The sequence below is a fragment of the Rissa tridactyla genome, chromosome 7 (assembly GCF_028500815.1).
Source record: "Rissa tridactyla isolate bRisTri1 chromosome 7, bRisTri1.patW.cur.20221130, whole genome shotgun sequence".
Lineage (NCBI taxonomy): Eukaryota > Metazoa > Chordata > Aves > Charadriiformes > Laridae > Rissa > Rissa tridactyla.
This window is the reverse complement of record NC_071472.1, coordinates 29,398,298-29,424,970: the sequence shown is the minus strand read 5'-3', so window position 1 is coordinate 29,424,970 and position 26,673 is coordinate 29,398,298. Positions and strand designations below refer to the sequence as shown.

At 42.1% G+C, this 26,673-nt stretch overlaps 1 protein-coding gene across 9 annotated transcripts in view; it reads right to left on the bottom strand.

Moving 5' to 3' along the window:
- Positions 1–244: 244 nt before the first annotated feature.
- Positions 245–26,673, bottom strand: part of ITPRID2 (ITPR interacting domain containing 2) — a 44,998-nt gene continuing 18,569 nt past the window's right edge. For 2 of the 9 annotated variants that reach the window (XM_054208941.1, XM_054208940.1), the window contains exons 11-18: positions 19,978–20,069; positions 14,600–15,820; positions 12,163–12,243; positions 11,655–11,782; positions 10,446–10,596; positions 9,038–9,103; positions 7,969–8,382; positions 245–1,984 (exon numbers count right to left, since the gene is read on the bottom strand). In XM_054208941.1, the coding sequence (XP_054064916.1) occupies positions 1,874–1,984; positions 7,969–8,382; positions 9,038–9,103; positions 10,446–10,596; positions 11,655–11,782; positions 12,163–12,243; positions 14,600–15,820; positions 19,978–20,069 (2,264 nt within the window). In that variant the 3' untranslated portion in view covers positions 245–1,873. The remainder of the gene's footprint in view (positions 1,985–7,968; positions 8,383–9,037; positions 9,104–10,445; positions 10,597–11,654; positions 11,783–12,162; positions 12,244–14,599; positions 15,821–19,977; positions 20,070–26,673) is intronic. The other 7 variants (XR_008467706.1, XR_008467707.1, XR_008467705.1 and 4 more) reach the window with 7 other exon arrangements.

Here is a 26,673-nt window from a genome sequence, read left to right as displayed (position 1 = left end):
AAATTCTTGGAGCCGCAACAGGAGCCAACAACTTTAAGAGTTTGGTTTTAAGTGCCAACATTTCTCTCAAATTTCTCTCTCCCATTTCCTAAGCATATAGGGGTCCCCGGAACATCTGAAAGCTTTTGGAAACCCAAGTCCTGAGCTTGCCTGCTGTTCTCCATTCCGTGTACCATTTGATCAAATCTATGTTACTTACTTTGCTTAAGAGTAAACCATGCACAATGAAAAACACTGACACAGATTATAGGCAAAATAAATACTTTATTGGTTTAATATACACCTTTTTTTTTTTTTTTAAGAAATCAGCCCTTGTGTGTCTTCCTAACACAAATTAAAATCTTATAAACTTTTTTTATATAATATTGCTATATTGGAAACTATTTTTGATTAAAGACCTTGACATAGTGTAAAGAGTTTTAGTAGATGGAAATGGCAAAGGAGTCAAGAGATTCCAAGCACAGCAAAATGGGATATTACATATCCACTAAATGTCTATTTGACCACATAAAACATCCAATGACTTCCAATTTGCTCCATTGGAACAAACGCATGTTCACCAGGCTAACTGAAAATACACTCAAGTGAGGGATGGGGAAGGAAAAGAGATTTTTTCCATTTCCCCATAATACACGCAAGGTCGTTCACCCATTCCAACTTGCACATCCCAATTGCTTTCAAAAAATCAGTACTTTTATTGCATTTTGGTTAATATGAAGCAGAAGAGAACTTCTCTTGGTATGACTGAGAGCAGTCAATACAAAGACAAAAAACACTGCTTAAAATAAGGCACTTTTCTATAGAGGGATGGGCAAACAGTAAGGAAGCAAATAAAATTAGTTAAAAGTTGTCCTCTACACAAAGATAAGGCTTTCAGTGTCAGAACTTTAAGTAGTTTTAAGTAACCTCATGTCATTCTACCACTCTGCTAACAGTAACCACCCCAAGAATTACGAGCAATTTTTACATCAGGATTTTTTCCTTCTTTTGAAGTGGCACTAAGTAACAGCAGTGGAAACCATTATTGGTTGTTTCAAGCTCTTAAAGTGGATCAGTTATTGCACAATAAATACCTCATAGAGGTCAGTGTTTTGGGGGGGTTTTTTGTTGTGTGTTTTTTTTTTTTTTTTTTTTTTTAAAAAAGCTAGGCTTAACGCATGTGTGTTATTTATAAATTGGTTATATCTGGAAATCTTCAAGTTTCATGATGCATCATTAAACAAAGAAACTAGCTACATAAAAATTTACAACAGGGACATACAAATAAATACAAAACCTTTCAGAGAGCCACAGTTTTGTTGATGCTTTAAGGAAAGTAATGAAGTAGTTAAAGTGTCTAAGTCTTTATAGACGAACTCAAGGAAAGGAACACATCATAGAACCAAGCGTCAAATACAGTAGCCTATCTCAGCAGCTTTAACATCTCCTGAAGCAAAAATAACTTGACACTTTTGCCAGTGTACGCCGCCCAAAGCAGAATCCCACAGCATTTCGGACTACATCCAACCTTACAGAAAACAAAAAGCAAGATGAATACCTAAATTAGATTTTCAGAAGTCTGCTCGTTACGCTTAAACATGTATTTTGGTAATATTCATAACTAAGGCAGGCAAACTACAGAGCACACCAAAACCAAAAATCAAGGACCACTGCATGAAAGCTGGCAACAGAACGGGCCAAACTACAAACCAGGTGATTTTCCAAAGCTATCCAGGACTGTCAGTATCCTCTGTATTCCACTTTGATCACTTAGGTTTCAAGGAGAAAATGCAAACAAAGCAAGGTTTAAGTTAACAATGGTATTTCACATGACAAAAAAAAATAATAAAATCCGGTTGTGGCAGTTTGCCAAAGATTACCTGCAGTACCTGTTTCAGGGCTGTGTATCTTGTTTTGCCGTCGCAGATCTGCTTTGGGGTGATACAGCTGCTAACAATCCACTTACTATTTCTCGTCTTATTTCACCAACAATAGATTCCTTGATCTGAAAGGGATTAGCCAAAGTTTTAAGGTCGGTAAGTTATATAACCAACGGATAAAACTAAATGATATTGCAGATATGTTTGACATTATTGACATATAAAAATGTACAATACCAAAAAAGTCAACTTCCAAAAAATGCAAATGGAAAAATATAAGAGGGTTTCTCTTGGAAAAATAACTGTAAGTAATTTTAAAGTTCTTGCAAATCGTATAAATGCAAACCAAAGTACTTTTATTTTTCCAGATGGCAAATATATCTGTGTTTTACTGTTAGGATTACTGGCTTTATGTTAAGAAAAAATACATTTCAACTATGCTAAAGTTCTGAAAATGGCGTTTCAGAATATACACATCAAAAGCACCCCAAATGCAGCGCCTTTTGACATTAGTCATTATCTCTTGAAAAGGAAGGAGGACTGATCTGCCTCCCAAATGGATTACGCAGTAGGAAAGGTCCAAATCTATGAACATGAGCTGCTGTCTTCATCCAAATCAAAAGGAGACAAATCCTAATTACATCCTTTCAGCAGCAAAGACAGAGAACTTCCAACTGTTGCTCCCATCAGCAGTTGGCCCCTGGGATATGATCTATGCCAGCAATGGCTATTTTTCACAGGATTGTGACAAAGCATTAGGTTTTACATAAACCCAGGAGTTACTACTAGCAGGCACCTGAGTGTGGTTGAGGCTAGAACAAAGAAAGAACAGAGCATTGATGGCTACAGTAAAGGAAAAGGAGAAAAGGAGGCAAACCCCAGTCCCACAACAGCCTATCATGCTGGAAAGGAGCAGGGCATAATCAAGAAAAATAATACGGATTGCTCGCAAGTCCGAGAAATTTTTGGCACCAACTAATTTTTTGGATGGTCATCACTTGGGGAAGTGCTAACAAGTCTGATGTGGTTCCAAGGACAGGGGAGGATGACGATGGTGAGAGTGCAGGGGAGTAAGAGCCAGAGCCCGGCCGCCCAGGTCACTCACAGAAGCACTCATCAGCCCAGCAATGTGTCTTTTTCTTATGAAAAGGACAAATACTTTCCTGGCACAAATGACTCATCTTAGACTAAAAAAATACTGTTCATAGTGTCGTGTCACTTCAAATTAGTTTTCAAGCACCTGAGTAGTGGTAATGAACATGAGACTCAATGCCAGAAAAAAAGCCCCAGTTCCTAATCCCGGTTTTGCCAGTAACAAATCCCTTCATGTTCTGATGCCCCACCAATACCACGGAATAATATTTACTCAGACCCAGCCTTCCCAACGGTCTTGCTATGTTTGCGTAGCCCTCTCTTCATCTCAATGATCATCTTGCAATTATGCTTGTAAGTCTCCCTTTTTCCTGGTGCGTCAAAAGGATTAAGCAACAACGTCAGAAGGGTGGCAGCAGCGTTAGCAACAGGTTATTTATCCCTTGTTCTCACTGGCAAGCAATTCAATCCCTGAACTATTAGTGGCAAAGTTCCTTGTTTCACTACTACTTTGCATCAAGCAGAAATTCAGAGACTATAATGTTATTGGGAAACAGGTTTCCAGTTGGGCTGTTTGCTGATTAACTGACAAAAGAAAATCCAGTTTGTAACAGGACCTGGCTTTCTGACGGCCTTAAGTCCTGAGGTTGCCTATGTTGATGCACACACAGACACACAACACTTTAGGACCGCTGTCAATGCAGTAATGGCTTTGGGATTTAGAAATGCTGGCACAGGGAAACGGCATCCCGGTTGCCCGGCAGGCCACCGTCATAAGAGAGCCCCATGCTGCTCTCTCCACCGTCCTTCCCCAGTATCACGCGGGTTGGGTCTGCAAGTATGCTACAAACAGTCATTCTGTGCCCTTCCCTTGCCAAATAGACAAAAATAAACCTCACTTTCCAAAGAAAACTGATAAAAGCTTCCCAAATTAGCAAGTAAATGGTCTAGCATGACAGCCAGTCTCGTGGCGAGGTGGAGACTGGAAGGGAGGCGGCTCCTGTTCTATTCTCAGCTCTTCCAACAATTTCTGACTTGACCTTGATGGATCACTTGAGCCCTCTGCCTCTCACCTTCCCACCCAGACAACAACAAGGCCACCCTCCGCTGCTTCTCTTCACTGCCACTGTGTCCTCCCTCCTTTCCAGGCTCATCAAGGTCATTCCTGCGTGACGAGCACAGCATCGATTCCTGCGGTGACTCAGTCCCATGTGTGTGTCCTGTCAATTGCTAATGTTTGCCTTTTTCATTACAAATGATTTAGGGCAAGGTGCACCTTCCATTTACTCTGCAGAGGGCACAGCCCACTGCCAAGTCTTCCTCCGTACAAAAGACAGATACAGTCAATGAATGCTCCACCGGTATTTTTAGCAGCTGAATGAAAAATTGATCATTTGAAAGAGGAGAGAACCCACTCATTTATGGTACATATACTACGTTGATGCAACACTAATATTCAATATTGCATTCGTAACAGTACCACATTTATAGATAGTTTCACTACAGTAAACCAGTGATCGTTCTCCCTATGAAAGAATTACCATTACTGTAATACTGTGTTGCTGCTAAATAATGAACTCTTTGAGAGTGAAATGCGCCACAGTGGCAATTCTGGAGGCGAGTGTTCTTCACCTACTGATGGAAAATAGGCATGAGGCTTTCACAGTTCTCATACTCCTGATCTGAGGTACGTTTTCTATAATTAAAAGAATTATCTTCTACCCTATTTTATTCTTATGCCACTTCTTCATGGCAGCAGCTGGTGAGTTTTTATGCTCAAGATAGTAAGAAGAGGAACCCAATGCCTGCACAAGGGAAGTATGAACAACAGACAGACATTTTTGATCAATGTTGAGATAACATGGATTTGAATGGGAAACAGAGAAGGGAAGATTCCCTTTCCGACCATCTCTCTGTCCCATAAAGATACATTACAGCCTCTTAAAACAGATGTTGACAGGAAAATCATACATTTATTTAAAGTATAACTTCATTTAATGTAATTTACAAAGGAGAACGGTTATCAAAAACAAAACCTGCGTTACTATTAAGCAGAACGGTTTTTAAACTATCACATCTTTTAAACTGCAGGAGAGCAGGGTGAGAGGGCCTGGTGGCTCTCCTAGCAACACTGTGACCTACGAGTCAAGCAGTAAGTGCTTCATGTGATACTCCAGTGGAGGTCAGGCTGTATTTTCATCAAAACAAGAGGGCCAGTGTTTGGCGTTTTAACATTTCACATTGTTGAATACTTTTCCGTGGGAGTTAGTCCATTAATGCTAAAAGTTAACACCATGGGTTTTTTTAATGCCAGCAAATAGTTGCAGGTCAAAGCTCACATGCATTACAACCCACCCAGGCATAGTCTGAAACAGTGCCTGACTTTTCTTTCCCAACACGAGGTCATGCAGAGAATGGGAGGAATAAGCGAGGGTTTAACATTTGTGAGTGCAGTCATCAAGAATGCATCCCACCAGATTTATCTCTTTTGACAACGAAACCAGAATTCCTTTGCTAACGACAGGGGTACTTAAGAGAGACAAATTTCAATTTATATTCTGTTTTAGCTCTTATGAAATACAAAAGGTATTCCCGACCAGTACTTAATAGCATATTCTGGCTCTGCAAAAACTACCAGGTGCTTCATGCCAATGCATCTTCATTCTGATCTGAAAAACTTCTCCTGCTGAGACTGAGCCGATTTGAAACAGGCTGCCAACGAAGTTAAACTGACGGACAATCTCTCTGTGTGCTCAAACATTTACAAAGTGAGTCAAGCTCAGTTATTTGCTGACTACTCATCTTTGAATAGTAGCCTCTCAGTTCAGTGCGGATTCTTTCAGCATGACAATGTTCTCAGTGCCACACAACCCAAAGAACAATCTCTGTGCAAAAAGCACGCATCTTTATTTGCTACCAATTAATGAACTTAAAAAGGAACTTTCACACAGGCTAACCTCAGAGAAAACACTGACTGAAATAACTCTGACTTCAGCTCCCTTTATTGTCTCTGCTATTTTTACAGTACATTTGATTACAGCTGTCTCCTTCCTCTCTCCATTTCTCCTTCAGCAACCCCCCACCACGACACCACTCCTCTGACACGCAGCTTTTTATGGAAGGGCTAGATACAAATGCAATACCCTGGCTTCACTTCAGAATCGGCAGCAAAGTGCAGGGCATGATAAATATCTCATGTGCACTTCTCTGAGTATTAGGCAAGGAACCCCTTTCAAAAGGCATGAAAGGAAAAAAATGGACCAGAAGGACAGAGAATTTTGGATGTCTGGGACTATTTTATTACATCTCCAAAACAAGGCCTTTCCCAAGACTCCTTCCAACTTTACTCTAGCTACTTTAGAGAAGATGGCAGCAGGAGGCTGGCGGGGGTGGAAAGACATGCAAAAATTGAATGCTCACACCCCTCCCTCATTCATTCCTATGCTTTCAAAGTAGAGGAGTAAAGCTGTAGCATCGCAAAGCTTGACTGTAAAGATCAGTGATGGCCTGAAGCTGTTCAGTTCCTAATCACAAGCACAGTAACGATGAGGTCGTCGGCCTGGTGGTATCTCACCACAAGCTGACTGCGGTTCCCTTCCTTCCATGGGATAATGCCACTTCCCGTAACTCATCTTGCTGACTCTAACAGGGCTATTGATGGGGCGAAGCACTACTCAGCATGGTGAGGCTGAAAGCTGGTCTCCATTTCACATCACTCCCAAACTTCACCCTCTTTTAACACCAGCAGTTCACTGATGGTTAATGCTTGTGGCTATGCATTATTCTTTGCACTCTCAGCTCTGGTTATTTATGGAGTTACCCAAAGCTAAACAAAGTAAATATCTTCACATGCTTCCAGCCACCACCTTCTACAAGAACACTCCTTAGTAATGCTCTACTGCTTCACAAATCTCACCGTGCAAGTGCAAATTGCCTATGCGTAGCAAAGCCCACAGTGACTCAGCCAAGAAAACATCTCCACTTTGCAGAGACAGACACAGCAGAGTCTTGTGGTCAGACGATGAGTAAGAGGATACCTTAGAGGATAGTCCACTAGACTCTGCCTCCTTCTGCACTGAGAGCAGAGAGGTGAAGGTGTGGCTAACGATTCCTCTGGGATCCCAGCTCCTGCTTTACCATGAGATGAGCGGCCCACCTCTCATCTGTTTTAAAGACGAGCTAGAGGCTAAGGGTCCAATGACCCTCAGGTAAAGCCCAAGCGGGCCCCCTCCCCTGAGGAAGAGGGAACAAAATCCACATGTTCTCAATCCCCACTTCTGTATTCACAGCAGAGAGCGCTCTGCTTTCTCACAGGCACTGCTTTTCAGAACAAGAACTTTCTTTTGCTTCCTTTTCCCATTTATACAACTTGCCGTATGGCTTTCTGTCATGCCACTGACAAACAAAACATGCAGTTTTAGTCCTGTTTTTTAACCTGGCCCACAGGAAAAATAACTCTGCTTTCATTGACTGCCAATAAAACTAATCCAACAGCATTGGTCCGACATCAGTCTTGAAGTCTGAAATAACTTCTCATCTGACTTCAGCTTGCTTCACTTACACTCCTACAGTCCTTAGTGGTATGAGGTAGAGGGACTGGGAAAGTATTTTTAACATTTACTACGGCGTTGTTCCAGAAACAGTATTTCATCAATCACATTAGCTCCAACCTGGCATTTTAGGAAGCAAACATGACAGAGAAATTTTCACTTGGGAATCTGAAATACTGCTGCTTAAGTAGTAGAGTAGTAGAGATGGTAAATTCTTTCTGACCCAGACGTACAGTAGCTACCAGCTATTAATTTACGTGCTAATCAGTATCACTGAAAAAACTTCTACTGCTTTGCACAAGAATACAACTGTGGCTTGAACATCTAGTGACAAGCTCTGTGCCTTCAGAAATAGTACAGAAGAGAGGGAAGAGAAAATCCCAGTGGCCAAGAGTTACAGATAGCCTGTGTTTAAGATACAGTAAACACTGTTCAAACATCCTAGATCTCAGCCCCTCCCTCCTCACCTCCCGTATGACTTGCTGCAGCTCCTCCTGCTCCACGCTTTTGTGGATTTCATCAACCGAAGGCACAAGAGGGACTTTTTCAAGTTTGTGTTCCACCTCTGGCTTGGAGTCTGCAAGCTCCTCGGAGCTTCCCACCTGCTGTCCAGTGCCTGCTCTCACTGGGGGTGTTGGTGTTAAGGCAACAGAGGCTCGGTATAACTTCTTGCTTTGACTCTTAGACTTCCCTGTTAGTTCAGAGGATCCAACACCAGCTTTTCTACCTGTGTGACCGGAGCACACTGAAGAGGAATCAGAGTTTCCATGGGAGAATACGGACTCTGTACCCTCTGCTGGGAGAGTTTCCAGTCCAAGATCTCCCACTCCTAAACCGAGTTCAGACTTCAGAAATGACTGCTCACGAATAAGTTCAGAGACCTAAGGAATCAGAAAAGAAACAGTCCTGAAAAAGCGTATAAAATAGTCACATACAGACACAACTATGCTTTCTTGTTATTTATTCAATCACTTACTCATTCCCTCCATGTAACAAATACAGCTATAAAATAAATATATGCTTTGCCTTTATGACTGCAACAAAGAGGATCATAAAAAGGAATGGGCTTTTTTGAAAGCCAACATAAATACGAATTGTGGCAGTTCCCCAAGCCACTGGCTTTTGCAATAAGGATGTATCCTGCCAGAGCCATTGACAGAGACACACGTAAAGGCTTGATTTTGTTTTTCTTTGCTAAAACAATTCAAGTTTGTTCTTTCCTTTCTGCAGTCTTTGAACTACTTGTTTTCAGTAGCACAAAATGCACAGAAAAATAAGAAATAATTTTCCCTAGAAAACTCACTATGTAGTCACTGTATCAACTAAATACAAACAATATCTCACTTCTACGCATTTCTCTGAAAAACACAGCTTCTTCACAGCTGCTTAGACCTATGGTTCACTTGGCTTAAGGGAAAATGCAGTTGTTCCCAACAGAACTACTCAAGTGAGTAAAGTATTTCCAAGATTACGCATAAAGTGAATCTCCTGTAACCTTTTTAAAGAAATTCCTTCCTGCACACAACAGTTACTTACTGGTTCAATGACATTCAACGGAGAAGGGCATGACAGGTTATCAGCACTTCTGCTTCCATACATACCCTGAAAAAGTAAGTCAAGTTAATGCACTGAGTATTTTTTTTAGAGCTGTCAGAAGCTAATGTATAAACACGCTGTGTCTCAGACAACTTTCTGTAAAAGCAGAAACTTGGAAACAGGAAGCAAAGCTGGTTGGAGAAAGTTTATTTCAGTCATTTTTAAAGTCGGCCCTCTTCTATAAAAGGATTTACAAATAAAAAGATATTTATATGGTTCAAAGAACGCAAGTTTGGCTTGGGATCACAGTAATACCATATTTTCCTGTTCTTGGGTTTCAGTTTTTTTCCCATGACAAAACTCTGAAGAGGAAGATGTGGCCTGTGCCTGTGCTGCTTCTTCAGCAGAGGATTGGCTAAGAAAGAGGAATGGAACCCAGGAAGGACATATGATACTTTTCGTCTGTGCTTCTTTTGTTTGGCTGATGACAGAATTGCAGCAGAAAAAAAGAGGAACAGCCTTCCGCTGAGTGAAAAAGAAGAGAAAGTATATTGCCATGCCACCAATAAACATATGCGAGTGTCTTTTTTATCCCTCATCTCGTGCTTCTGGGGAGTGCCTGTGGGAGCAGAGCTTCTCCCACTGTTTGGCAGGGAACCACACGGTTCATCTGAAGCAGATACAAAAGGCAACGAAGGAAAAAACTGAAGAAGACAACTGGATTTTCCTGTTTTTTTGTTCCATGGATTGGCACAGCTACAGGGGGAGCACACGCCATTTCTTGGGGGAGAAACACTGCGGATTTCTCGTATGTCTCCCCTCATTACACAAGAAAATCAGTGTAGGGAAAGTCCAGAAAGACCACCACCATCACCCAAGGATTTTAGACATAAGCACTACCTACCAAATCCGTGAGAATTCAAGGTGCTGACAAGGAAAAAGAAGAAAGCACTGACAGAAGAGGTCTGAGATCTCAGACCTAAAACCCCAGAAGATATGTATTGATACGTATTAACACCAAGAAAGTCCCTCTATTCACACACTTTTTTCCCCCAAGATGAAACACTGACTGAAAATAATAAAATATTACCCCCAATAATCATAGAATGGTTTGAGTTGGTAGGGACCTTAAAGATCATCTAGTTCCAGCCCCCCTGCCCTGGGCAGGGACACCTCCCACTAGACCAGGTTGCTCAAAGTCCCATCCGACCTGGCCTTGAACACCTCCAGGGATGGGGCTTCCACAACTTCTCTGGGCAACCTGTTCCAGTGTCGCACCACCCCCAAATAATACACACGGCATCATTAGATTCCCCAGACATCATCCCACTGTAAAAGTTTTAACAGTTATGAGTTATTAACATTACATTGAGAAAACATGTAATGATGTTCCAAAAGTGATACCTACTATGTGTGTCTGAGGTCTGTAAGGTGAAGACATGTGCAGACTTCTCAGCTGGTCTTCCAAAGCAAGTAGCCGTTCTTCTAACTGCATCTCTAACTCCTGTAGCTCCATGCGGACAGACTTTCTCAAGCTCTGTAGCTGATCGGCTTCATATCTATACCAAGTCAATCACAAAAAGAACAAGGGCATTCACTGCACTAAGCTGCACACCACAAAGGGGGAACTGAGCAGGACAATCCCATAAGTAAAGGCCTTTATACAAGGGAATTCAAAATGGAACACAGAAAATTCCTCTTTCATGGAAAAATTAGCTGAATGCCTAGATGGAGCAAAAGTCTTTCTCCGTTTATAGAAAAATATATATCACTTAATGGAGAAAAATAAACAACACAGTGTTTCACAGAACATTCCCCAAAAAATTTAGCTTTAAATGCTTAAATATATGCAAGCAGAAGAAATCAGCATTTATACATATATCTAATAAAATCCAATTTAAAACCAGTAACCACAAAAATCACAGTGCAACGCAGTAATCGCGTATTATTTCTCCTATGTGGTTCTAGATTCCCAAACAGTCCAAGCTACATTTTGGCCAGGACGCCATTGTCTAAGAAGACCAAATGATTTCAAACATGTTTACTTTTAAAGTGATTAGTCAAGAGCTGATTCAACTAAAGTAAATATATAAGCCGTTTCAAAAATTGTTCCAGATCAGCTGCTGCTGGAACTCATGGTGAGCACAAACGCGCAGAGCCAGAATACGAATGCCATCTGTAGCTCGCCGAGAGGCCACTATCAGTTGGGAAAGTACCTGAACGCTACAGTGTTCATTCTTTATTTACATCTACAAAGATAGGGGTGGGGGGAGGAATCTAAGCTGAAAATGTTTAAGGCTTTTTCCCCCCCAGTATCCAAAGTTCAAGCATCCTATGATTAAAGTCCTTAAAATCCACAGTTGTAAAATCACTTTGGAGAAAGGATGAAGAAAAAAATCATCAATTAATGAGAAATAGGGATTGGAAGAAACAAAGAGGAAAAAACTCTAGAATGAAGAAGTGTAAAGAAGAGAGTAAACAAGTTCTTGGCAAAAAAATCAGCTCAAACCCTCTTCAAATTGAAACTAATAGATTTTTTGCTCTGATTTCAGGGACAGCGAAACATTTCCTGAAGTGCCAGAGTATTTTCTCTTGTTTTTAAAAAAGATCATTTTACCTTTCCTCTTCTGTCATGTGCTGATAAACTGTTGTCTGTTGACGTAACATAGTCAATTCCAAATCCATCATTTGTGTTCTGAATAAGTTTAGATTTCGCCTTACCACTTGTAGCTCCTGGAAAGTATTCTGGAGGGAAAAAAAAAATAAATAGTGTGTTATATGGAAAAAATTACTTAAAGTAAGTCTGGATCCTACAATCACATTTGCCCAGATGTGCCCTTTGAGTCAAGCAGAACCTCAGCAACTTCAGTATACTAGAGAGGCTGCATGATACGAACTCAGAATAATTCAAGAAAACAACATTTTTATATATATCATACAAGCAAACTCATGGAAGGATTTCTATGTATTTAGATTAAATCCATTCTAACATTATTAGCACGATGGAGTCATCTGTTATCTCTTGAGAGCAAAGATAGGGAACTGCCCAAAGTTAGCACAATCTGTGGCACATTTAGGCTGTTTCTTTGTCTTTCATTTTGACAAAGTACCACCGTGTCACTTACTTCATAGAGAGGTAGAATGGATGATCTCTGAGTAGTGTAACTGGTGGCCGCTGAAAGATCCTGACCCCTCATCACCGGGTACTGGGGAAAAAAGAAGCAATTTGAAATGGGAATGTCAGCAATCCCCTTCATGAACTCCTCTTCCCCAACGCGCAGATACTCCAACAGCAGCCGCTGTTAAAACACAACCTTGCTGGCGTTGCCATTTCTGCTATCTATGTAACTATTGTACGAGGAAAAGGAAACCTTAAAAAGCGGCAGTGCCAGGTCTTAACTGAAATATGTGCACCAAAGCCCTGTAATGCAAATGTGCTGCAGGTGAAAAAACACATTAATCCTGTCTGACACAGTCAGCAGGAATAAAAGCTAAGTTTTTCTGCAGCGAGCATGCTATGACTGAAAACTCAGTAGTCTCAATTGTCTTAGCTAATGATAAGAACAACAACTCGGAAAAGAGAACCAAGCAAATTAAAGCATGCCATTTTCAAAATGTGATTACAGTCACATTTGTTGCGCAGTTTTAGTTCTTAGTTTTGTTTTTTTTATTCATTTTGTTTTTTAATCTCACTACATCCAAAGACCCCCATGTGCTAATGACCTCTCATGAAAACAAAACTGCTAAAGAATTTCTATTTGCATGTTGCATCAACACACGGCGCAACCAGATAAAATTCAGGGGCTGTTACATGTAGAGACATGGCACAACAAAGAACAGTAGAAAAAACAAAAACATTCACCTCTTCAAACATGAAAAAACAGCTTGTCCAATATACTTTTGAAAGAATTCAAAGGACTACTGACAAGCCATGGAAAATCTGAAGCATGTCCATTCATCTAGAGTTTTGCTCAACCATGATCACATCGAGGGGATATTTTCTTTCCTCTCCCAGTTTTCTCTGTTCCCTGTTCTACCAGGAATTTATCTACTCTTCATTCATCTCAACTTTTTCGTTAGCAGCTGAGTATGCTGCACGCCCAACTTGATCTTGGCTGTAGGAAAAAGCAGCACCAGGGAACTGTGTATTGTAAGCAAGACAATTTCATACAAACCTCTGTAATGAGAAGGAGCAAGCCCCCAAAATGGAACTACTCTAGACTAATTACACTGGAAGCAGAACAAGTGGACTAGGAGATATTATTATCCCCTCCGTTACTAATTTTGTTTATTTAACTGAACCAGCTTAAGCATGAGTTCTGGACGTAATACAGAGGCTTCTTCAGCAGGTTTAGTTAGCACGGTGAAAGTGATTAAAGTGCTGTAAGCGCACTGTATCCTTACCCGTATCAAGGCTGCAATTCGCTCCCAAGAGGAAATTTTACAAAGCAGGTTAAATTCTGCCAATGCTTACTCCCAGGCACACCATCCACTACCTTGAGCAATGGCTGACTTAAAACACAGTTAATCTCAGCTTTCCACTGCAGAGCTGTCAAGGCCAGCTGATGTAAGCCAGGATGGACTAGCTTTTAACTTTTGACAAAGGACAAAATAAAACAAAACAACAGGGGTGTAAAAAAACCCACTACAGCCTACCAACTGCAATAAGGTGCAGGCAGGGGCATGTTCGTTTGTTCTTGGGTGAAACTCACAGAAATTGTTGAAGCTCTACAACTGAATAGTGTTCATGTATTCGTATATAAACGAGCAGAGTCTGCTCTGCCCACATAGGCTCCTGCAGCAGCTTGCAGGCTCCTAAATTGGATCACCACCTAAGAGAACAGGAGCATGGAAGGGGAGGGACAGCTGGCAATCAGGAGGGAAAGAGCAGAAGGCATGGCACAAACTGGTAAAAAAAGTGTGCTTGCATTTTAAAGCATTTCTTCTCTGAGTGATGAGGTGGACAAAATTTCACACGCTGCGACAAAACTGGTTCTTAATAAAACACGGATGGACTTCAGGATCATGCTGACTAGCTCCAGAGCCGAAGATGCAAAAGACTGGCATGAAAGAGAACAGGAATGTACACGGAACAGACACCACTGACACCATTAGTGAAGCCATAGGACTTGCAATGAAAAAAATAAATTTCTATCAGTTGGATGGGAAGTATGTCACAGACAAGAGAGAGGTTAAAGGACTGCCAATATTTATTTTCCAATCTAACTCTATCACCTTAAAATAATAGCTGACAAAATACACTGTTCGTCCCACACAAGAACATCCATAAAAGTAAAAAAAAAAATAATTAAAAAGAATATCAATCTGGGTCAACTACAAAAAGAAAACTTTAAATGCAAAAATAGTGGAGCACTGGAGTGATGATTATTTGCCACTTTAAACAGAAGCTGCTAAAACAGTAGCAAATCAGACTTGCACGAAAGGTCGTATTTTCCTGATCTGCTGCACTATGCAAAGCAATATTCAGATTAACATTTTGGTTTTTTAAGGATAAAATAAGAAGCACCTTTTGCCCAAGGTAAAAATTTGGCTTCCTCTTACCTGTGAGAGGTTCTGCAGAGAGTTTCTGATGTCATGTAGGACCCTGCGCAGCTGCATCTCCACGGTAGAGGGCGGGTTGATGGCATGAGGTCGATGAGGAAATCCAGCATGCCTTGAAGAGAAGGGACAGCTGAACGGGGAAAGCAAGGCGCTGAAGGAAGAGCCAGAGGTGCTTGGGACGCTGTGGGTGCTCAGTGTCCTCATGTGCTCGCAGAACGGTCTGTCCTGCCACTCGGCGGGGAGGGAGTGGAGGGAGCACGTCGACTGGGACATGTGCGCTGGCGTGTGCAGCAAGCAGCTCTGTACCCTGGTGGGACTGGGCTCCTCGGACAGTCTGTTGGGCCCAGTCTGGGGCACTTCTTTTTTGGAGGACAAAGGCGCAATGAACAACGTGGATTTGCACACTGGCTGGCTGGTGGCTGCACTCAGCTGACCCTCACTTTTGTCATTCTCAGACGTTGGTTTCTCGCCTTCCTCCACACGTGTGTACTTGTAGGTGAAAGAAGGAGGACTGCACAGAGTCTCCTTTCCTGGAGTTAACTGGACATTCACAGAGGACACCACTTTCACTGGATTCAGCAATGGAGTTGGGAGAGACTGAGATCGCCTCAGAGGATAGCCTGATTCAGCAAACCAGAGCCTCTGCTTCCTCAGGAGATCTTTTGACTTAAGCAGAGTGCGTCCAGCCCTGGAATCAGATGTGCTGACAATCCTCATCTCGGCTCTTTGCAAGGCGACGTGAACCCTATCCACGGACGATGGGGAGGAGCCGCCACCTTCCACAGACTCCATCGACTTGAGGATATGGTGCGTGTGGTACTGAGGAAACTCAAACACACTGCCTTCCTCCAGCAGGTCCAATTGTTTTCGCTCACTGGAGGTGTCTTCCTCCTTAGAGCTGACCTCTCCTTGGACTGTCTCTGATATATGAGATGACTTGCTTTCTCCTCCTTGATTTTTTTCAGTTTCATAGCCAATAAGTTTTCTGTCTTCACTTCTCCTGTTCTCAGAAGGTGCTCCTACCTTTTGTCTCTCTACTTGAGAAATAATGTCCTCTTCATCATCATCATCATCATCATCTTCTTCCTCCTCCTCAAACTTATCGAAACAGGGCAGTTCCATGGCTATTGGTGTCTTCTGTTCCTCACTATGCGACGTCACGGTTGTCTCACTGTCGCAGCTGTCAGCACTGCTCCCCATGCCCTGCAAAGACTCCTGAACCTAGGAAAGACACGAGCCAGCAAAGGGGTGAACATACTGGAGACTCAGCTACTGCCAACTACCGCCTTCTCAGGGTTCAGGCTGAGTCCAAGTCCTTATTCATTGGGCATTGTGGTACGGAGCAGAATGAATAATACAAAATGCAGTTAGTGTGCAAGAAAAACAGTGAAGGAGAACAAAGAAACCTAAGTATCAGAGAGGTGAGAAGCACACTGAAGTATGGCACCAAAAGGAGATGGTTTAAAAAAATAAGAGCAAAGCATTCACACATTTCTGTGACTTTACAATAAACTCTTCATTGCCAGAAGAATAGAAGTGTCAGCAGTGTAAAAAGAGTAAAATGCTAGTATTTGAGGTAGCAATGGCAAGGGACAGCAGCATGAAAGTACATGGCATCTCCCATGGATAAAGGTTCACAGTCAGCACTGAGATGAAGGGTGGTATTAGGGAATGCATTAACAGAAGTGAGGAGAACTGGAGACTGCAGTGAAACTAGTGTCACAGGACAACATTAAGAATGGGAAGACAGTCTGCCTATACACTCAGCCTGTTTTAAGTCACAGAATTGTCTGATACTGGGAAACTCAGATTAGACTGCTAATCTCTACTGAAGATTGCATCCAGTACTATTAGCCCCATCCTCCCTTTTTTTCTCTTAATACTTCTTCCCCTTTTCATTCTAAATCACAGCTTAAAACAGAACACGTGCATGCGGAAGATGCTAATTTGATAGGTAACAAGTGGCAGGAAAAGCACCTATGAGAAAGGAAAAAAAAAAAAGAGATCTATGGATCACAAAGCATATTCCTTCAGCTGTATATTTACAAGTGGACAGGACATTTTCATAAGAATATGTGTTATAAAGTACAGTCTTGGAAGTTTACCATAGTTGACGCATGAACTAGAAATTCAGAAAAGCTTTTCCCATCTTTAATTTCTGCAGTTCTCCCTGCCATTAGGATACTATGGGTTTCTTCTAGAGAGATTACTTACGGTGTACATCAGGCATTAGTTCATAGAATCACAGAATACCAGGTTGGAAGAGATCTCAAGGATCATCTGGTCCAACCTTTCTTGGCAAAAGCACGGTCTAGATAAGATGGCCCAGCACCCTGTCCAGCTGAATCTTAAAAGTGTTCAATGTTGGGGAATCCACCACTTCCCTGGGGAGATTATTCCAATGGCAGCTTTTTCTCATTGTGAAAAATTTTGCTTTTGTGTCCAATCGGAATCTCCCCAGCAGTAACTTGTACCCATTACCCCATGTCTTTTCCACGTAACTCCTTGTAAAAAGGGAGTCTCCATCTTCTTTGTAGCCACCCTTTAAATACTGGAACACCATGATAAGGTCTCCCCTAAGCCTTCTTTTCTCAAGGCTGAGCAAACACAATTCTCTCAGCCTTTCCTCATATGGCAGGCTTCACAGTCTTTTGACAATCTTTGTGACTCTTCTCTGGACCTCTCCAGCCTGTCCACATCTTTTTGTATTGCAAGGACCAAAACTGAACACGGTATTCCAGATGTGACCTGACAAGCGCTGAGTGGAGTGGGATAATGACTTCTTTATCTCTGCTGGTGATGCCCTTGTTGATGCAACCCAGCATCCTGTTGGCTTTCTTTGCTGCTGTATCACACTGTTCACTAACATTGAGCAGTCCACCAGGATGCCCAGGTCCCTTTCCACAGAGCTGCTCCCCAGCCAGGTAGATCCCAGCCTGTGTTGCACCTTACACTTGCCCTTGTTGAACTTCATAAGGTTCTTGTTATCCCACTCTTCCAGCCTCTCCAGGTCTTCCTGCAGGGTGCCTCTCTCTTCTGACGTGTCCAGTTACCCTCTCAGTTTGGTGTCATCAGCAAACTTCATCAGTTGATCCCACCAAACTTCATACACTTGATCCCATCATCCAGATCACTTATGAAGATATTAAACAGCATTGGGCCCAATATCAATCCCTGGAGGACCCCACTCGTGACACATTGACAGTTTGAAAAAGAGCTATTTACTGTCACCCTCTGGGTGCATCCTGTCAGCCAGTTCCCCACCCACCACACAGACCACTTGTTTGTTCTCCAACCACCTAGAAGAAAATTTCAGTCATGAAGGTCAACTTCATAAGTATGTGCTTAACACTGCATTGTGACTATCACAGTCACAAATTAGTATGAAAGACTGTACAGGTTCAGATACTGTTCAAGTCAAAGGTATTAAAAAAAAAAAAGACTGTCATGTCTAGGTGAAATTAGGTGCGCTACACATGTGCAAATCTGTGTCTCTAATCTTCCATCACATTGTTCGCTCACAAGTCAGGCAAGCAAAACTTCAAGAACTTGGATGGAGAATTCTTCTCACTTCTTCGGTAATGTGAAACTTTCCTGCAGAATATCCCATCTTAATGCCAAAATCTCCCTTAGAACTCTTTATTTTGGATGTCAAGGATGAAAGGCAATACAGTTCTGGTTTTTGATTTTTCTCCTGAGTTTCAGAGGAATGCTATGGCTGCTAGAGTCAATTATTTAACAGTAGATGGCACTAACTTACCATACTTTTAACAAACAATATACACCCCTTCATCTTTCCACAGGTTCTCTTCACTAGTTGCCAAGTTCTCATTTCCACTAGTCCCATCATTCACCCCTATTTTCTGAATTCAGCTCAGCACTTGATCTGAATAAAGCAGTGAAGGTGGCAGAAGAGAGCCTAGCGACTCCATGGCACAAATCTCGTGCAGTCTCAATACATCTTTTCGAAACAGCATAATAGAAAGCAGAAAAATCTCATCCCTTCACAGCCAACAAAAATAAACTCCACCAGTCTTCCAATGAGGAGGCACTTAGTTGCAACATGCTTTTAATGTACTCTTAATCATGTTGTAACTAATATAAAGATCACGAGTGAGCAACTCTAACCTGAAACTCCTAACATGCCTGTCAACTTCAGTGTAGTCCCAACTTAGTAGAGAGCAGAACCAGTATCTCAGACTATTATGCTCATTACAGAGACTCGGGCTCATGGTTCGCTTTGTTCACTCTCTTGCTCTTGGAAAGCGTAAGCTGATGTTTAAGGGACACACAAAGACTAGCACTGTCTTGGCTTCCATTTTGGTACTCAGCTGAAAAACTACTAAACTGAAAAGCACAGAGTACCAGTACCAAAATGGAAAAGCAACACTGATGGATGGGGAGGGTGGGAATCTCTTCCTAGTAAGTGCCAAAGAGCTTTTAAAATGTTTGGTGTGCCACAAGGAAAAAGAAACATACAGTAGCATAAAAAAAAGTTCAGCAGCTGCAAGAAATGATACCCAGAATGACATCTTTGTATTCCTCTGGACTGTGGTTTAGGTCCCAGACAGCTAACTGATGGCCTTGAAGCCAGGATCCAACTCAAGACTTTTCTCTGGCTGATTGACAGGCCAACCAAATCATGGCTATTACTGTGTGAATGTTTTAGGAGAGGCAAAAGAAGACCTCTCCTAAATATCAGGATAGCGCTGTGCAAATGCATGTAACGGGCAGACACCTAACCACCATGCTGGAACAAAAGCCTCCCCTGAGACATGCAGTCTCTGGTCAATATCACGGCAAGTTCTGGGACCGAGATCAAAGGAACTGGAACAAGAAAGACTGTAGGAGCTCAAGATTGACTAAACATTAGTATACCTTCACAGTAAAGTTAGTATGAAATTGTTTTCACTTTCTGTCAGCTGCTAACTAAAAATACAGAAAAGTATGCAAAAAAAAAAAAAAAGAAAGAGTGGGAAGGCAAAAATGATATAAGAAATGAAACGATCAGCAGAAAAGCTATAATCTTTCATAACCTTAACCTCTACCCACTGCAGTCATGAGAGGAATGGACTATGAATCTGGAGCCTCAGTCAGTGAGAAAAGATACACTAGAAACAGCAAACAGGACATACTGAATTTAGAGATTATTCCAGGCCCACATACGCCCAGATTTTCCTACCAGAAAGCCTTTCATATTTTAACACAGTTCTGTAAGGGACTCAGCAGGTCCAGCTCTGAAAATGAGAAGTTCTATAGGATTTAGATTGACAGTCACGATAGCAGTGGGATCAACATCAACATCCCTCCTGCCCTCCCCAGGCCCCCGTGCTCCCACCACTACTGGTAATATTTCAACTGCAGTATAAGGACCTTACCTGAAGCTGATTAAATGGAGAGCAATCTGTGGAGGAGTCCTCAGCAAAGCCACTGCTGTCAGAGTGCTGACTCGCTGTTCGTAACAGCTGATCTGTTTAAAACAAGCAAAACCCAACCGTAATTACTTTACAAATCGCAACCTTTCAAGTTCAATCACATTCAATACACGCTTTCCTTTTACATCAAAGTAGCATTAAGTGGATAACACAATTCCTTTTCAAGTTCCACTTTGAACAATACAGAGAAACAACTTGTTTGTTTCAAGCAAAACCTCTTCTCATGCAAAGCCCTACTTCAAGCAGCAGTGAAAGAGGAACCATCTCTTACATTTTTCTTTCCTGTGCTGTGGAAAAAAACCCACCCTGCAGATCTTGCCGCTCCTGGAGTTTTCCTTCCACAAAACTGGTTAATTGACACGCAGGCAGTGGAAGATTTGCTTTTGTATTGACACGTACAGATTCGCCACCCCTCCTGATCACGGAGATAAAGGAGATCACTCGTCTCCTGCCAGCCTCCCCCACCCCATACACCAGAGGAACAGCATCACAGGAACACAGAGGGCAATGCACAGGACTTCGCAAACTGCTGGAGTCCTCCAGTGGTTTAGTGGACAAGTACAAAACATCTCTGACACATCAGCGGGCAATCTGCCAAAGCACATTCCCAGCGCTCATTTTATACATGCAAGATAAGATCCTCCTGCTAGTTCCTTTCTACTTACATTAGGTAAGTGTTAAAATAGCCTAAAGAGGCTCTAAAATTCTCAGTGCTACCTTGAAGTGGCTTCCTCTGGTGCAAGCACTATACCCACAAAGCTGCTTTTCAAGGAGATCCCAGTAAGCTCTGCAGTACAGTATTTCATGTATATTGTTCCCGACCAGACACGGGAGGCACCCACCAACTGAGAGGTTTACCTTGGAGCACCATAAACACTTTGCTTAGCCAGATGGCACCATAGGCAACAACCATATCTCAACTCTAGTTCTCAGCTGAAGTGTAAAAACTTGGAGATGGGGAGACCACAGCGGCCTCTAGTCCCCAGACCCTGCCTCCACCTCCTCCTCCTCTTCCTCCTCCTCAGCCTGGGGCAAGAGCTTGCTGCGGTCTTCTTGGAGCTTCAACGCAGAATTTTGCCCCACATTCCTTCAACCACTTAACTGTCATCATATAATTAATCCCAGTTCACAGCTCAATGCATTGGAATGCATTATGAAAACTGTTTTGAAACTGCTGGATATTCAGAACTAATTTTTTTCAGCATTAATTTTGATGAACATTTCGCTAACACAGAAATAAAAGCCTGCACAGGCCCAGAAGCTTGTGAACATCAGGAGAGGCAAACTGCCCATTAAACTTCTGTATCAGCGATTTCACACGGCTTTTAGGGAGTGCCTGTCAAATTGTGCTGCTGTTCTGTTATCATGGTAGCCACAATATCCTGCGATGATAAACAACTTTTCTACCTCAAGACAGACATCCCCACCCAGCTCCCAGTAAAGACAATGGAAATTACTTTCCTGAGAACTGGACTAGCTCTTATTAACTGCGTGATACAACTAATAGGTCTGCAAGAGCATGCCAGGCTGCCAATTGCAGCTGAGGCTGTGGGAACCTGCCACCTCCTCCAAGGTGAATAGTCACCTACTTTGCCCTCCTCTCTGTCTCTTTTCCTATTTGGTGAATTTTAATTTAAAAGGGAAAAGCACTACTAGTGAAAGCCTTAGCCACAGGCGAGAGATTCCAAATAATTCAGATAAAGCGATTCAACAGTGTGTGTGCTGGCATCTGGTTTCATGTGCATGAAGTTTATTACTGCTCAAGAAAAATATTGACCTGCCCTTCTATTTCCTTCTCAGTCAATATTTCCTTTTCGGCTATTAAAAAAAATGTACATATATATATATGTATATATGTCTCCTGAAATCAATTCTTGGCCTCCTTGGAGATACAGTACTAAAGTAAAAATCAGTGTTTTAGATCATTTTCTATAGCATTTGTTATTTATGCACATGCTTTGACAGCCTTACATGACAGATACTGCCAGTCAACTGGTCAGTCTAGAGCAGAGGCACTCATACCTGCCTCATCGTCTTTATCCATGGCAAGAGACTAGCACGGCATGAACAGATTCAGACTGCCTTGTTTCCACCTAAGGAGACATCCCCTTAACAGTCATCCCTTGCTTTCTGTGTTGCAGAGCTGCTAGGATTTTTTTTAAATGTCTTAAAGCAAATCACAAGACATTTTTTGTAAGTATGAGCAGCCGTCTTCTACCGCACTTTACCCTTGTCTCTTGAGAGTTCTCAGAGTTCTCCACTACACCACTGCCATGTAAATGCAGTAAAAACTTTTAAAGAACAGGAATCTCTACTGCTTCAGTAGTGAAATTACAAGGTTTGGCTCTGTAAAGGCTGAAAATACCAACTAGTACATTGGGATATACCGATACATAATGGTACCCACCCTCCTTGTCAACTACTGATCCAGATGTACAACCTGCTCCATGGCACCTGGATGTCTCTCTGATTCAAGCAGTCAAGGGGAAAGCATAAACACATTTTTAGAAAAAGCTAAAGAGTACATTCAGATCTGGATTAAAGTGCCTCCTGGCAACTGAGAGTCTTAAGAGAAGGAGGTTGTGGCGAGATACGGCTCCCTTCTCTTCACCTTGAATACAGAAAACTCAGGACCAAAGGCTGGTTTGTAGGGGCTAACCTGGGATCATCCCCTGCCCTGCGTATGCCCGCTAAGGCAACTGCACCATCCCCAAAAAGGTCACCGCATGATGCTGACCCTGCAGCCCAAAGCCATTATCAACAACATGTAAGGGAAATCTTCTGAACTAGTGGGAGGCCAGTGGCAGCGTAATAAGGAAAGTGTGGGAAAAGCAACCAGCCAAGATGAACAAAACCAGAAGGAACAATCAAACTCACGTCCCAGTTAAACAGAGCACAAACAAAAATGCCCTTGGATTATTGTTTTAAACTGCATTAAAAAAAATCAAAATATTTTTAGGCACTGAATACATGCCAGAGAAATGTGGGTATTCAGAAATACACCAAATAAGCTGACAAAGTTCTAAACAAGAACAGATGATGAAGAAACAAGCCAGTGGTTTACAAAACATGAGAGAACAAATTTATCAGAAAATCACTATTGAATAATGGAATAATTTATCTACTGTAAAATAATATTCAGCTACCAATGGACTGTCAGTCTTGCCAATCCAAACAGTCCCATCAGGTACTTGTCTTACACTTTCTGCATCACTCCACTGCTCACGCAGAAGAGGAGGAAAATATGTGGAAACTGCCTGTAAGCTTTAGTGACATCTGTGTTTCTTGTACCTGCAGTGTTATCAAAGTTGTAATGCACTTTGTATTTCACAAGACTATTACTAAATTAACATTCCCAACTTAGCTATAAAATATTCCATTATGGTAATAAATGTCTGCTGCCCCTTTCTCCCATATTGATCATACCCTGCATCCCAGCACTGACAAAACCAGCCCAGTAGGGAGCCCTGCTGCAGAAACTCTTCAGAGTCCCTGGGGATTTCCCAGCTTCTGGACAGATTAGTACAGACTCCCACAAACACTAAATCTGTTCCACATGTTTTCTCCTCACTCCCCCGTCTCCAATCTTCTCTGGAGCTGCACCCACAGAAAGCTATAAATACATATACTAAGGACCGGAAGCGCTGGTGATGTGCTTTCTTCACTTTCAAGAACTAAATTTTCAAAATTAATCACTGCTTTTGACTATCAATGTCAGATGGCTTAAAAGAAACAAGTTTGTGGCTATTCAAAATTTCACAGGGAGCAGCCCTGAAGAAAAGGACTTGGGGGTGCTGGTGTATGAGAGGCTCAACACGAGCCGTCAGTGTGCACTAGCAGCCCAGAAAGCCAATCGTATCCTGGGCTGCATCAGGAGAAGCGTGGCCAGCAGGTCGAGGGAGGTGACTCTCCCCCTCTACTTCACTCTCATGAGACCCCACTTGGAGTACTGTGTCCAATTCTGGAGCCCCTACTACAAGAGAGATATGGACATGCTGGAAGGTGTCCAGAGAAGGGCCACGAGGATGATCAGAGGGCTGGAACACCTCTCCTATGGGGACAGACTGAGAGAGCTGGGGTTGTTCAGTCTGGAGAAAAGAAGGCTCGGAGGAGACCTTATAGTGGCCTACCAGTATCTTAAGGGGGCCTGCAAGAAAGCTGGTGAGGGACTTTTTAGGATGTCAGGTAATGGTAGGACTAGAGGGAATGGATTAAAACTAGAGATGGGATGATTCAGACTGGACGTTAGGAAGAAGTTCTTCACCACAAGCATGGTGAGACACTGGAACAGGTTGCCCAGACAGGTGGTGGAAGCCCCATCCCTGACAGCTTTTAAGGCCAGGCTGGATGGGGCTTTGAGCAGCCTGGTCTAGTGGGAGGTGTCCCTGCCCATGGCAGGGGGGTTGGAACTACATGATCTTGATGGTCCCTTCCAGCCCACACCATTCTATGATTCTATGACAGCAGGCAGACACTCACAAATTGCAGTGGCTTGAGAATACTTTGTTCTCTATGTACTGTACCTATATTAGTCTTGTTTGTTGGGCATTTTTGGAATGGAGGGTGCTACTGTATAAATATGTCAGGAAGAATTTTGTTTTCCAACTAACAAACCTTCCTTCCAGATAACTTCACAATAATCTTTTTTTATAGTGGACATTTAGCAGTCCTGTATGTTTACACTGCAAAGCAACTGAAGCTTTTCATACTTCTCTACTGCATTCCTAAAAAAAAACCAACGAACCCATGCACAAAAACATATCTGCATTTGAGGTTTGCAACAACAAAGAACAGAATGCCGGTTTGGGGCATAATGGATAAACTAGTTCAGTTCAGTACCATTTGGAAGACAAAACCTAAAAAATACATCAAGCTAGTCAATACGACATAGAATTCTTTGTATCCCCTATAAAGCGTTTAACAAAGATATTACTATAGTAAAGCAATCATTCGCAAGCCACTTGGAAAATCTACACGTACCACTCATAAACGAAACTAATCTGAAATGAGAAACGTGCTTTAATGGGGAGTCTGAGCAGCAGTAGACTCAAGTGTTTTTCAAGCATTTCTCAAGTCTCCAGACTATTTCAGTAGGGAAGAGAATCTTTTTTTTTTTTCAATTCAAAACTCCACATCTTATTATAGGCCCTCTTAAAATACCTTACAAACTGTTGTAAATGTCAGAGAAAGCATCCATAGCCATTTGTAGATGTAGAATGATACTGCAAGGTTTATAACCGTCTGCACCGAATAGCACTAACCCTGCCAATTGACACAGAAGTATCCCTACATGAAAAAAAAATGTACAAATGTGTTCCTTCAGGGAAAGCATTCATCTGGAACAACATTTTGTTTATGGGTGCTTATGTCCAGTAGAGCCAAAACCACTGAAAGAGGTGGGTCTGTGCAAGGATCACCAGCTGAAAAACCGGTGCTTCAATTTCATGCTGATCCCACCTCAAGAGCTTGCTAGCGAGAGTGGCATTTCACATTCAGACACAAGGGCCAGCACTTCTAATAAGTGACCACTAACTTTGGATGCCTTCAAACTTGGCGAGCACCCACTCCCTGAGAAAACAGGCCTCTACATTGTCTCACCTTGGACAACTTGCAAAAAAAAACCTGAGTACTGTTTTTTTAATGTTTTGGATAAGTTCTCTACCAAATGCCCTCCCTCTTGGGAATTTTACTGAAACCCATACAGAACAAAGCCCTAAGCTTTCCACATCTTCCGAGTGAAATAAAAGGTTGGTCTCAGACTACCTTTTAGCAAGCATGCAGGCTTACCATCAACGTTGACATCCTTTTTAGGTAAGTTATAGAAAAATTGAGGCAATGCTTGCAGGATAACAAAGTGTCATCGCTAATGTATGCCAAGTGTATTCAGAAATAATAATAACTGGGAAACATGAGCCAGCATGCCCTGCTTCTGCCATACTGAAGACACATTGCTAGAACTGTTGCTACCTTTCAGCAGGTACACACAGGACCACCTCACCCTTTTTTTTTTTTTCCTTGCGTGGAGGAAGAAGAGGGTAAGATAGCTACTGGGAACAGAAAACACAAAATTAGCATTTCAGAAGATGAAAAAAAAGTATTTTTCTCCTCCCTGACTGCAGCTCCTGGTTCCTTAAGTCGCCTTTCTCTGAAAAGCTCTTTCTGAAACTGCTGAGGCCAGGCAAACAAGAGACCTGACCTGTAAAGAGTGCATCTCTTTACATGTAATCATGTAAAGCATGTAATCGTGAGCTTTAAAATACAGCCAAGGCAGAATTGCAGGGAACAGTTGGAGATGCAGTTTCTGGTGGTCCTTTTTGGTGGCCTATGTTTGTAACAGAGGAAGACTAGCAAGTGCAATGCTGTGTTGTGCAAAACACTGCTCAACTAGTAGCATGAGCTATCCTTAACAACCAGGCATTAACCTTCAGTGCTTAGTCCAGCGTATTCTCAACATGTTAATGCAATTCAGCTGACAGTTCACAAGACTGTCAGTCCATTTGTGAAAAGGCAAGTAAGATGATCTCCTTTTCTTACGACAGGTTTTTCTGCCTCTCTCTAGTATCTAGACGCCAGTCATGTTTCACCAAGAAACTGCATTGCTGCTAAACGTCTCACTAAATGCAACGAGCTCCGTTTCTT